Here is a 13,040-nt window from a genome sequence, read left to right on the forward strand (position 1 = left end):
TAAGTCCCTTGTCTGACATGTCATTACCAAAAACTTTTTCCCAGTCTGTGGCTTCCCTTTTTACCCTGTTAGAGAAGTTTCTGGATGCTCATAGGGATTTGATTCTTAGAAGGTCCCATTCATCTGTTTTATCTTCTGGTTGGAAACTGTTCTTTTCTAATGTAGATGTTGAGTACTGTAGATTTTCTCTTAAACACTGCTTATAATGGCATACCACAAATTTTGCTGTGATGTGTTTTCATTTCATTCAATTCATAGTGTATTAAAATCTTCCTTTTGCTTTCTTCTCTGACCCATAGATTATATAAACGTATGATATTTAGTTTTCAGATTTAATTGTGTTGTCATTAGAGAACATATTTTATGTGACTTGTGTTTTTTAACTTACTGAATTTTATGGTCCAGAATATACTGCTTTGCACTGGGGAGATTGGTACGGTTTATCTGTTTACTGCATCTCAGTGTCAAGAAAACAAAGATTCTTACCACTGGACCAATAGGCAACATCATGATGAATGGAGAATTGATTGAAATTGTCAACAGCTTCATCTTGCCTGAATCCACAGTTAACACCCTTAGTACCAGCAGTCAGGAAATCAGGAGATGCATTGCACTGGAAAAAATCTGTAGTTAAGGTCCTTCCAAATTATTGAGGAATAACGCTGTCAGTTTGAGAACTCAGGTGCATCTGATTCAGGCCATAGTGTTTCCTGTTGCTTGCTATGCATTTGAATGCTGGACAGTGAATAAGGATGACAGAATTGATGCCTTTGAGCTGCTGTGTTGGAGAAGAGCACCGAACATCCCATGGATGGCCAAGAGAACAAACGGATACATCTTGGAGAGGGTGCAGCTGGCGTGCCCTTTGGAGGCAGGAATGATGAGGCTTTGCCTCACATACTTTGAGCATGTTGCTAGGAGGGGCCATTCCTCGGAGAAGGACGTGATGCTAGGAAGGATGGAGGGTAAGCGAAGGAGAGGAAGACCCTCAGCCAGGTAGACTGACACAGTGGCTGCTGCAATGGGCTCTTGTGTGTCAGGAAGGATGACGATGGCACAGGATAGGACAGGGTTTAGATCTTTTGTTAATATGGTCAGTATGAGTCATATTCCACTTGGTGGTACCTGACCATAACAGGTATCCCTGTTCTTCACTCCCTCATTGTCCAGTGTATTGAAGGCGGCTGAATGTATTTTTTTGATGCAGGAGTTCTTGTTAGGTGCTGTCGAGTATGACTCGTAGCAACCTTATGAACAGCAGATCTAAATCCTATCTCATCTGTGCCGTTCTCCTCTGACACTTGATCCATTGCAGTCACTGTTTCAGTCCATCTCATGCAGGAGAGGTGAGGATAAGTAGAGTTCCTGTTTTTTTTCTGCTTTGGTAGAGGTTGAATTTTTATTTTTACAATGCTTTTTATTGCAACACAACATGTGAAATAGTCCAGAAATGTATGTGCCACTGATTGAATTATCACAACATTAATGCATCTGTTTAACTGTCACCAGTGTCAGGAAAGAAAACATTATCTTGAATCTCAGAAGCCCAAACTCTGGAAATTCTTCAGCATTGTTGGCTATAAGGATACTGTTTCACTTTATGAATGAGCTGCATATTACTTATACATCCCACTGATGAAGATCATTTGTACTGTTTTTAGCTTCCCCACCTTGCCCCTTCCTAGCTTGTGGCTTTATAATTTATCAATAAACATTTTATTTTTTAAAACATTACTAATTTTAGACTTTGGATTCCTATTCATTCATTGTTGCACTTTTCTCCCTGCCCACCTCTTCCCCTAAACATTTCGTGTGTGTGTGTGTATATATCTTTTCTTTAATGTATGTACCCAGTTCTCTTGAGTATGAACCTAGGATTAAAATTGTTGGATATGCCTAAGTTCAACTTCATTGTATGATAATATACAATTTAAAAAATGTTTTATATCAGTAATGTTATGACCAATTTATAATTAATATTGTTGGTATTTTTAAAAAGTAGCATTTTTTTATTTATTAGAATCTCAGTTATAATTGTATAAATTTATTTCCTTTATAACTCATGTAATTGAGAACCTTTTTCCATTTTGATATGCATAAATCCATCAGCAAATCCTGATATCTCTACTGTTAAAATATACGTGGAATCTATTCAAAAGTCCGGGCTTGAGTATCTGCTTTTGAAAGTTCTATCCATTTCTAAGATCTCAGTCTTACAGGAGTCTAAGAATTGGAGCAGTCCCAAGTAAACTGAATGACACACACATTAAAGATCAAATTGGAAATTAGTGATACAGAAAAAGGGAAAATCAGTAAAGCTCAAACTTGACCTGTAGTGGATTTAATGATGACTTTGTCCTTGATTTAGCGACTGAATAAATTTGGACAGCAAATGGCACTTTTATATATTTTCTTCTGCTTGTATGCATAATGAAAAGAACAAAATAAATGGTTTTACTCTTTAATTCTTTCATGATTTTCCGCCCCCATGCTTAGATGATCTTGGCATTTAAAACTATGTACTTTTGCATTTACAATGAAATTTATTGTTAGCTAATGTTTCATTACAAGAAGCATCAATAATGATTGTGATTTTTTTTTTTAGAAAACATTTTACTGCTGTAATGGAAGAGTTTCATTTAATGTATCAATGTTTCTACTCCTCCCAACCCCCTCCCCCGCCCATTCTAGGTTTCTGAAGGATTGTCATTTTTACATAGTAGCGTGAAAATGGTTCATGGAAATATTACTCCTGAAAATGTCATTTTGAATAAAAGTGGAGCCTGGAAAATAATGGGCTTTGATTTTTGTGTGTCATCGACCAATCCTTCTGAACAAGAGGTAATAAAAGTTTTAGTCATCTCATTTTTAAAAACACTGTAAACCTGTGATGACATCTGGAGTGGATTAGCGAATTTGTTAATCTGAATTAGAAATAGGCTAGTAATGCAGTGCTATATTTAAATGTATTGCTTTATAGGAAATTGTTTTTCTTAATTGGGACTTTTGTTATGTATTGTCTAGCTGAAATGGACCCTCCAGCAGGTTTTCTGAAACAGTTTATCATGTGGAGGAGTTTCCCATCTTTCTCCTGTGAAGCACATAGAGAATTTCAACCATGTGCTTTTGGCCTAGTTTTTATTAAAAGTATTCTTCATCTTATTAGTTCTACAGTAATTAATACTATTTGGAAAGAAGGTGCCAGATTTATATTAAGTTCAGAATTATTGTATAAAATAATCGGTTATTTATTCTTGTCAGAACTTAAAAGTATACTGTCATGCCCTGAATTTCTTCTACTAGTGTTTCTCCAGTTTATTCAGCCAAAGAATATTCTTTAGAGGATACATTGATAATAGTAGCCAACATTTACCGAAACATTTCCCTTATTATTATTTGTGGTTTTACTCCTCACAATAATTTTATGAGGTATAGGAATGACACAGATAAGTACAGTAACTTACGTAACCTGTTTTTTGCAATTGGTTAATAAACAAGTCAGAATTTGAACCCAGTCTTTTTGGTTCTAATGCATCTGTTCTTGATAGTCATGTTTTTTGAGGAAGCATTAAACTAAGTTAATCTGCTTTTGTGTTGATTATTTTTTATGCATGTAATACGGCATCTTGTAATTTAGAATTTTACCTTGTGTAATTGTTAAACAACCAAGATGTGACCTAAAGATGATCCAATTTAAGGAGCTATTTTTTTTATTAACTTTTTTTAAAAGTTTACATAAGTTTGTATATGAAATTGGTATACATTGTGTTTCACAGTATCTTTCATTAACATATTGTTGCATGCAGTCATTCCCATTCATTATATTTTATAAACTCAATCACCATTGAACGCTGTCTACCCTTACCATCTTTCCAGATCCCTGCCAAGTCTTTCCCATTTCCTTTACCCCTTCTACCTCCACCCACCAAACTGTGCAACCCTATGATTTCCCCCTGTCTACTTTCACTCCTCTGTTCCCACCCATTCTCCCCCCTGGGTCTCCATATTGTTTCTACAATAATGGTTCTGTGCAGGATTTACCCTTATGAGACTGAGTCTCCCCAGCTATGTATATTCACACAATGGAATATACCACAATTCTCAACCCGTTCAATTGTGGTTGTACATTTGAGTTGTTGCCATGTTCTTGTGATTATGAATAACACTGCTATGAACACTGGTATACAAACTCAGTTTGTGTCTCAGTTAAAATTTCACAGCAACAATTTCTAAAATTACTACATACACTGATGGTTCTCTTTTCCTCAGGGTGTATTTCTAGCAGTGGAATAGCTGGGTCATATGAAATTTCTGTGTTCAGCATTTTGAGGAAATGCTAAACTGCTTTCCAGAGTGGTTGTACCATTAAAAATTTTTTTTTAATTAATTTTAGTGAAAGTTTACAGAGACTTAGGGTTTCCAATCATTCACTTTTCTCCCTGCCCACCCCCGCCCCCACAATTCACTCTTCTTAAAAAGTAAAACTCTTTAATTACTTTGCAATGCCAACTCCACCCCCACCCCCTAAGTCCACTCTACTGCGCAGCTTTCCTTCTGGACTCTTTTATCATGAGAATAGTTGTACCATTTTCTAATCCCCCAAATAGTGTATGAGAGTTCCCCCTCTCCACATCCTCTCCAACATTTATTGCTTACTGTCCTATTAAACTTTGCCACTGCTATTGGGTGAGATGGCTTTGATTTGCATCTCTCTTATGGCCAGTGATTTTGAGCATTTCTTCACGTGTTTGTTGGCCATCTAAATATCTTCCTCTGTGAAAAGTCTTTCCATGTCTTTTGCCTGTTTTGTAATTGTGTCATCAGTCTTTTTCTTGTGGAGGCCCTGTAGGAGTCCCTAAACTTTTCTTATGAGACCCGTCTGAGATGATATTGACAAATATTTTTTTCCAGTCAGTAGGTTTTCTTTTCACTCTGTTGGAGTTTTTGATGCACACAGGGATTTAATCTCTAGAAGGCCCCATTCATGAATTTTATCCTCTCCTGGTTGTGTATTTCTGGCTATATTTGACAACCTCTTTATAGCAACCTTTTTTTTTTTTTTAGGAGAAGCAGGAAGTCTTTGATAGAGTACATACTGTGGTACTGTTTTAGATCTGTCCTCTGCATATTTGTTTAATCCTTAAAACAGTCTTTTGAACTTAGTAACTAAATTATATGACTAGTTAGTGGAAGAATAAAGTTTCAGTGGGCAATCTGAAACCTGTGTAGTGTATACTAGTTCTTCTCATTTTCACACTACATCTCTCTAGTGATGATTTGTCCTCTAGGAGAAAACTTTAGCCACAAAATTTTGAAGATGTCTTGTTCTTATCTCTCAGTTCACTGTTTGCACTTCCCGGTTTGTAGCTTGAAGAATTTTAGGATACAAAGTGATAGTAATATTTTTATTTGTGTGACTAAAGTTTGAATCTTAAAGCTAGATTACTACTGCATCATGCACTTTGCTTTCACTTGAAATATCTAATTTACATAATCTTTTTTTCCCTTTCAGCCCAAGTTCCCTTGCAAAGAATGGGACCCAAATTTGCCATCATTGTGTCTTCCAAATCCCGAATACTTGGCTCCTGAATACATACTTTCTGTGAGCTGTGAAACAGCCAGTGATATGTACTCTCTAGGAACTATTATGTATGCGGTTTTTAATAAAGGGAAGCCTATATTTGAAGTCAACAAGCAAGATATTTACAAGAGTTTCAGCAGACAGTTGGATCAGGTACTTAATTATCAAAATGCAGTTACATTAAATATGTGGTGAAATATTCATGCTTTTTCAGAAAACTGTGTTCAGAAAATTCCCCCAAATTAGATAAGTATTCCGTATTTTAAGTTTTTAAATACTTAATGAAAGTTCTTGTATAAACAATGAGGGCAAATTCAGCTTTGTGTTTCAGAAAGTCTTTTCAGAGACTTGTGTGTCCTTTAGCTCTTGTGGACTTGTCTTAATTTTCTTCAGCTTCAGCATGAACCTGCATATGAGCAATTGATGTTCCACATTCAGCATCTGACCCTGTCCTTAAAATACTGAACTTTACCATTGAATAAGTCATTATCTTCCAAAATTGTGTTGTGAAATCTCTGGTATTATTTCTGTCACCAAAGCCATATTTTTAAATTTTAAATTGCTAATCCTTTTTTATTTCCAGCTTTTGCATTCCAATCCCCAGTAATTATCAATGCATCTTGATTGCATGTTTGATCAACTTCAGACTGCAGAAGTTGGTAAAAATCTTTAGTTTCATCATCTTTGACACCAGTGTTTGGTACATAAGTTTTATGCACATGGCTCTTTTCTGATTGCTAACCACTTCCTAAATAACATGCCTCCTGAAACTCTATGAACTTTGATAAATGTAGATCGTTGTAGAGGACCTTCAGGTCTTTTGTTTATAGGGTCACTCTGAGTCGTGCTTGACTCAAAGGCAATCAACAGCAACAACAGCAGCAGCATTGTATTTCAGGCTGGATCTTGATCTGTTCTTTTTGAGAATGATAATTAAAAAATAGTTGCAACTGCATATCTACATTTAACTGCTAGAAATTCATGCTGAATTCAGAGGAAAATAAGGGATGAAGGTTATCAGAGTTGATGTCAGATGGATTTTACCTGAAAGCAGGAAGTACCATATAAATTTTATCTTCATTTTATTGACTACTTAGATTAGATTGTGTGAATCAATAAATTATGGGTGACATTCTGAAGAATAGGACTTTAAGAACTTTTAATTTTGCTCATTCAGAACCTATACATTGCCCAAGGGACATGTGCTCTACCAGAACAACTGGAGTGGTTTGAAATTAGGAAAGATGTCAGCCAGGGCTGTGTCCTTTCACTATACTTATTAGACATATATGCTGAGCAAATAATCCAACAGTCTAGAAATACGAAGAAGAATAAGGCATCAGGATTGAAGGAAGACTCATTAACAACTTAGCGTATATAGATGACACAGTCTTGCTTGATGTAAGTGAAGGGAATTTGAGGCATTTCCTGATGAAGATGAAAGATTACAACATGCATCATGGAGTACATCTTGACAAAAAGAAAACAAAAATCCTAATAATTGCATAACCAATAAAGAACATCAGATAAACATAGAAGAGATAAAAATTGCCATGAATTTTTGTTGTTAATCTTGGATCCACTGTCAGTGTCATTGATGCTGCAATCAAGAAATGAACCATTTTGATAAATCTGCTGTAAAGGCCTCTTTATAGTATTTGGAAATGAAACATTGAGGACCTAGGTATGCCTGAGCCAATCCAGTGTATTTTCCATTGCCTCATGCAAATGAATAAGGAAGACCTCAGAAGAATTGATGACTTTGAGTTATGCTTTTGAGAAAGAATATTAACTATATTATGGACTACTGAAGACTATTACTAATAACACATGCAAGCAAAGTCCTGAAGATTTTTCAAAAAGTATTGAAACAGCACATCAACAGAGAACTATCAAAATTACAAGCAGGGTTTAAAAGAAACTGTGGCACTAGGGATATTATAGCCATTGTCAGATGGGTCTTGGCTGAGAAGAGAGAATACCAGGGGAATGTCTATCTGTGTTTCAGTGAACTGTGCAAAGGCATTTGACTGTGTGGATCACGACAAATTGTAACTGACTTTTAGAAGAATGGTGGTTCCAGTACAATGTATTTAATTTTTTTCTCTCCTATGTCTAAGAAACTTCATGATCTAAGTATACTCATGTTATCAGATGAACTGGCAGATACATCCAAACTGTCTATAAGGCTCAAGCTATTTAGAAGGCTGCCTGGTATTAACAATTTACAGACACAGATGAATCTAAGAGTTTCTATTTTGAAGCCTGGAGAGCACAATTATACATTTAGTTTAATCCCCTTCGGTTTGATCTGTTGGGCATTGTGCTATAAAATGACTGTACACAAACCTTTTCTTAAAAAAAATACTGCATAAACACTTTATAGGCAATGCTTTTGCTTTATATATATATTTTAATACATATCCAGAATGTCTTTATTACATATATTATTACAAGTACATTATTAAAAAAAATGATTCTTAGACTTTTGACAATATTAATTCGTTTCTCTTTGAATTATTTTTTTAAATTTATATTTAATGTTATTGCTGTTTTGAATAGTTGAGTCGTTTGGGATCTAGTTCGCTCACTAATGTACCTGAGGAAGTCCGTGAACACGTAAAACTGCTGTTAAATGTTACTCCAACTGTAAGGCCAGATGCAGATCAAATGACAAAGGTGAGTGCACACAAATTCTGACTTAAGTAAAGGGACAAAAGAAGTCGTTCAAATGCTTCTTAAGTAAAATTTTTGGAGGCAGGAATGGCATCTACTTCCTAAACAACATGCCTCCAGAAACTGAATTTTGATAAATCTTGGTACTTACAGAGAGGCTTCAGGCCTTTTGTTCATAGGGTAACTATGAGTCATGCTTGACTCGAAGGCAATCGACAACAATAGCAACAATAACAGAATAATATTTAGACAACTCTAGTCCCCAAATAAGATACCTTTGTTATTGAGAATATTTTTAGCTTTTTCATAATCTAAGATTATATATATGTAATTGCTCTGATGGGAAGTTAACATTTCAAATGAATAGGGTCCTAAGAGTCAAAGTAAATTTGTTGAAGTTCTGTGCTTTCGAAGAATTCAACTAATGTAAGCATAGATTTTTAGTAATTTATTGATGCTTTTTATGCCTTCACATTATTTATCTTTCAGTATTTTAGTAGCTACCAAAATGTTACTGCTCAACTGACTCACAGATACTAATTTTTATGATTTCTACTTAAAAAGAAATGAATCAGCTTTTCTTTTATCCTGATTTTATAGTTATAATTTCTATTAAGTTATCCTTAACAGTTCTCACTCTTTATATATATCTATATATCTAGATATACAAACACACACACACCCCCCAAATGGTGGTGGTATCAAAAAAAGAAGTTCTTTAATGTTAATATTTATCAATATATTGTCATTTCATGTCCTTGTTTTTAGATTCCCTTCTTTGATGATGTTGGTGCAGTGACACTGCAGTATTTTGATACCTTATTCCAAAGAGATAATCTTCAGAAATCACAGTTTTTCAAAGGACTGCCAAAGGTTCTGCCAAAACTTCCCAAGGTTTGTTCCTGATCATTTTCTGAGTATAGCCAGGATCTTAGAATTGAATTTTTACATTTAATTACCATGACTTTTCTAAAGAAATAAAGACGACCTTTGCCATAATAAAAAATGGTATATAACAAACAAGGATATTTCCTGTGCCATGCTTAAATCATTAAATGTCTGACGTTTATAAGTTGTCTTTATGGAGATCACTACCATACCAGCAGTTGAGGTTGGTGGTTCAAATACACGAGCAGCTCTTCAGGAGAAAGATGAGGCAGTCTGTTTCCATAATGACTTATAGCCTCAGGAACCCTCTGAGTTCTACTTTGTCCTGAGTTGGAGTCCACTTAATGACAGGGGTGGGTGATAAGTCCTTATTTATAAGTACTGTTATCTCCTCCTTAGTATGGTCTATAGGGAGTTTTACTGCTAACTTTAAGGCTAGTTCCTTCTGGCAATTTGAATCTACCAGCTGCTCTCCAGGAGAATGATAGGTATTCTCCTTCTATGAAATTTACTCATTGAGTTGACTCATAGAATTGATTGCCCAGGTATGAGATGAATAAGCTCATGTGACAGAATCAATCTGCGTCCTAGAATACTCTGACCTGCAGTCTTGACTTGGGCACATCACCGAGTCTTTCCCCCCTTAGTTGCTGTCTTCTGTTGAATCAGAACCGACTTAGTCAAAGGCATTAAATCACCTCTAACAATTTCCTTAATTCTCCCTCTTTGTCTTAGGAAAGCATGAATGTACTATAGTCTAAAAAGATTGGTCAATTAGAGGAAATGGGTTGCAACAATTTGTTCAGTGTTGGAAATTAAAAATTCTAACTTGGTGATTAGAACTGTTCTCTAATACACAAGCATTTTCTGCTGGCTTAACTAATGTGTAAACATAATTAATAGCATCAAAACTGTGAGGTTATAGCTCAAAGTTATAAAAGTACAAATTAGGGCATTGGACAGGGCTTATTAAATTGTATGATATATATCAGAAGTGATGAAATAATTAAAAGGAGAAATGTATTGGTGAAGACTAATTTAGGAAAGTATCCTAAATGGTCATTTGTTGTTCTTTGTCTGGATAGTTCCAGATTGTGCTTCCCTCTCCACTCCATAATATTCAAGATTATACCCTTTGTCCTGACATGGCTGGAAATAGCAATCTGTTTCACTGTCAGAAATGTCCTAGTTTGTATATACATTACGTGATTACGTTACCTAAAAGGATTTGTTGTTGGTAGGTGTTGCTGAGTTTAGTACAACTCACAGCAACCCTGTGAACACAGATAAGAACCCTGGCCTATCCTGTGTCATCCACATTATCTCTGACACAGTTGAGCCCATTGCTGCAGTCACAGTGTCAATCATCGATCTCTTGAGGGTCTTCCTCCCTTCCGCTGACTCTCCACTTTGCCAAACATGATGTTCCTTTCCAAGGAATAACCGGTTCTAACAACATGCTGAAAGTATGTGAGACATAGCTTTGCCTCCCTTGCCTCCAAGGAGCACCCTGACTGTACATTTCCCAGTACTTAATCTGTTCTTATGGCAGTCCATGAGATATGTAGTGCACCTCTCCAACTCCAGCATCACAACTCAGAGGCACCAATTCTTCTGTCATCCTAAAAGGATTGTTTGCTCTCCAGTTGGAACAGAGTCATAGCTGACCCGTTAGCTCATTTCTAGAGGCAGTTAATAGCACAGGAGGAGACTGTCCATCTTTCTCCCATGGAGCAGCTGGTGGATTAGAACTGAGTGTGTTTGGAATTTTAGGACAGCTTCTTACTACTAGGCTGTCAGAGCTCCCAGTTAGGACATTTGAAACTGTAATCTCGGTGTTAACACGAAAGATATGAAATAATTTTTTCTGTACGAATGTCTTGTCTTTCAGCGGGTAATCGTGCAGAGAATTTTGCCTTGTTTGACTTCAGAATTTGTAAATCCTGACATGGTACCTTTTGTTTTGCCTAATGTTCTACTGATTGCTGAGGAATGTACCAAAGAAGAATATGTTAAACTAATTCTACCTGAACTAGGCCCCGTCTTTAAGCAGCAGGAGCCAATCCAGGTATGGTGCAGATGATTTTGCATTATTTTTTTTTTAATTCATTGGTATTCTTCATTAGGATGGCTGTCATTGAAAACAAAAGGAATGTGTACTGACTTTTTAAAATTTGAGGTCAGAATATTATACTTTCTTTTCTCTTGGTGATACAGCTATTTCGTATGTGATTGAATTGAACCATTCCTAAAATTATAAATGGACTTTGAAACTTTATGTTTGGAGCTTTTCATAACTTGCTATCTCAGAAAATAAGTTGTATTGAGAATTTAAAAAAAATTTAGTGTTCTTATTGATCCTGCTGGAAGTTATAGATGTTTGTTTGCTTTTAATAGTTTTAATGCAACTATTAGTAAATATTGTGTTTTACCTAAGTAATTACTATTAACTCTGCCTTAGATCACCGTGTCTCATCAGGTTTCCATTACATCTTGCCTATTCCTTCACCACCCCCATCTGTCCACTAATCTCTGCTGTTCTAGTAACACTTTTCTCTCCTCCCCTTCTTTCACCCTTTTCTTTTCCTCCTTCCCTTTTGAACCTGGAAGGTGTAAGTTTGGTTAACAAAGGTCCTTCGCTCTCATGCATACGCTTTGGTTTGTTTGCTCTCTAGGGCCTTCAATTTGTAGATTAATTATTTCAGTTATTTATCTTCTTATCTGCTTAATAAACACTGCAACCAGAAAACAAGAGTATATACAATTCCATGGAAATACTTTATTTATGTATTCTGAGTAAAAAGGGTTGTTGTTGTTTTTGCTGTTGTTGTTATGTGCCATAGAGCTGTCTGCGACTCATAGCAACCCTATGCACAACAGCTCTCAAGGCTACCCTGTCCTGAGTCAGTCTCATGGACTCCAACACACCTACCCCATCGCACTAGTTACTGTATCAATCCATCTCATCCAGGATCTTCCTCTCCTCCGCTGTCCCTTGACCGTTCCGAGCATGTTGTCCTTCCCCAAGGATCTGTCCTTCCTGGCCATATGTTCTAAGTATGTGAGGTGGAGCTTCAAAATCCTAGCCTCCAAGGAGAAACTTGGTTTTTTTACTCTCTCCAAAACAGACCTATTTGTTTTCTTTGTATGTTTCCATGGTATGTTCAAGACTCTTTTCCACTACCATAACTCAAAGGCATCAATGATTCTTCTGTCATCCCTAGTCATTGTACATTTCTCTGATGCATAACAAGTAATGGCAAAGACTGGCTTGTATCAGACACGCCTTAGTTTCTAGACTAATGTTGTTGCTTCTCAGTACTCCGGAGAGGTCCTATAACAGCAAATTTACCTAATACAGTTCATCTTTTGATTTTCTGACTGCTGGTGCCAAGAATGTTGGTTGAGGAGCCAAGCAAGCCGTAACTGTTAATAACCAAGTCTCTTCTCCATACATCATGGTGCTGCCAGTTGGCCCAGTGGTGAAAATGGTAAATGGTAAATGCTATTTCAGTGTTGATGTAGACAAAGACAGGGTAGTCTAGATTTATGATGCATAGAATCATACATTAGGCTTTGAATTTGCTCTCCTTCCTATTCTCAGACACATGATAGTAAAGCATTAAGTTCTTTATATAGATTGAAAGGGTAGGGAGATAGGACACATCCCTGGTGTACACCCTTCCCAATTTTGAACCATTCAGTGTTTCCTTGCTCTGTTCTGACAACTACCTCCTGTTAGTATAGGTTTTGTATTACTCTCATTCTTCTCAGAGTTAGCCACAGTTTCTTGTGATGCACACAGTCAAACACCTTTGCATAGTCAATAAAACACAGAGAGGCATTCCTCTGATACTCCTTATTTTCAGCCAAGATCCGTCTAACATTAGCTACA

General features: G+C 36.2%; 1 protein-coding gene across 1 annotated transcript in view; it reads left to right on the forward strand.

The window, feature by feature from the left end:
- The window catches only part of SCYL2 (SCY1-like 2 (S. cerevisiae)), a 73,509-nt gene that overhangs the window by 30,064 nt on the left and 30,405 nt on the right, over positions 1–13,040 (forward strand). The window contains exons 4-8 of the mRNA XM_006888518.1: positions 2,692–2,841; positions 5,513–5,734; positions 8,144–8,260; positions 9,026–9,151; positions 11,037–11,213. Coding sequence (XP_006888580.1) covers positions 2,692–2,841; positions 5,513–5,734; positions 8,144–8,260; positions 9,026–9,151; positions 11,037–11,213 — 792 coding nt within the window. The remainder of the gene's footprint in view (positions 1–2,691; positions 2,842–5,512; positions 5,735–8,143; positions 8,261–9,025; positions 9,152–11,036; positions 11,214–13,040) is intronic.

The sequence above is a fragment of the Elephantulus edwardii genome, unplaced genomic scaffold (genome assembly GCF_000299155.1).
Source record: "Elephantulus edwardii isolate Elephantulus edwardi_28Jun2011 unplaced genomic scaffold, EleEdw1.0 scaffold00068, whole genome shotgun sequence".
NCBI classification, from domain to species: Eukaryota; Metazoa; Chordata; class Mammalia; order Macroscelidea; family Macroscelididae; genus Elephantulus; species Elephantulus edwardii.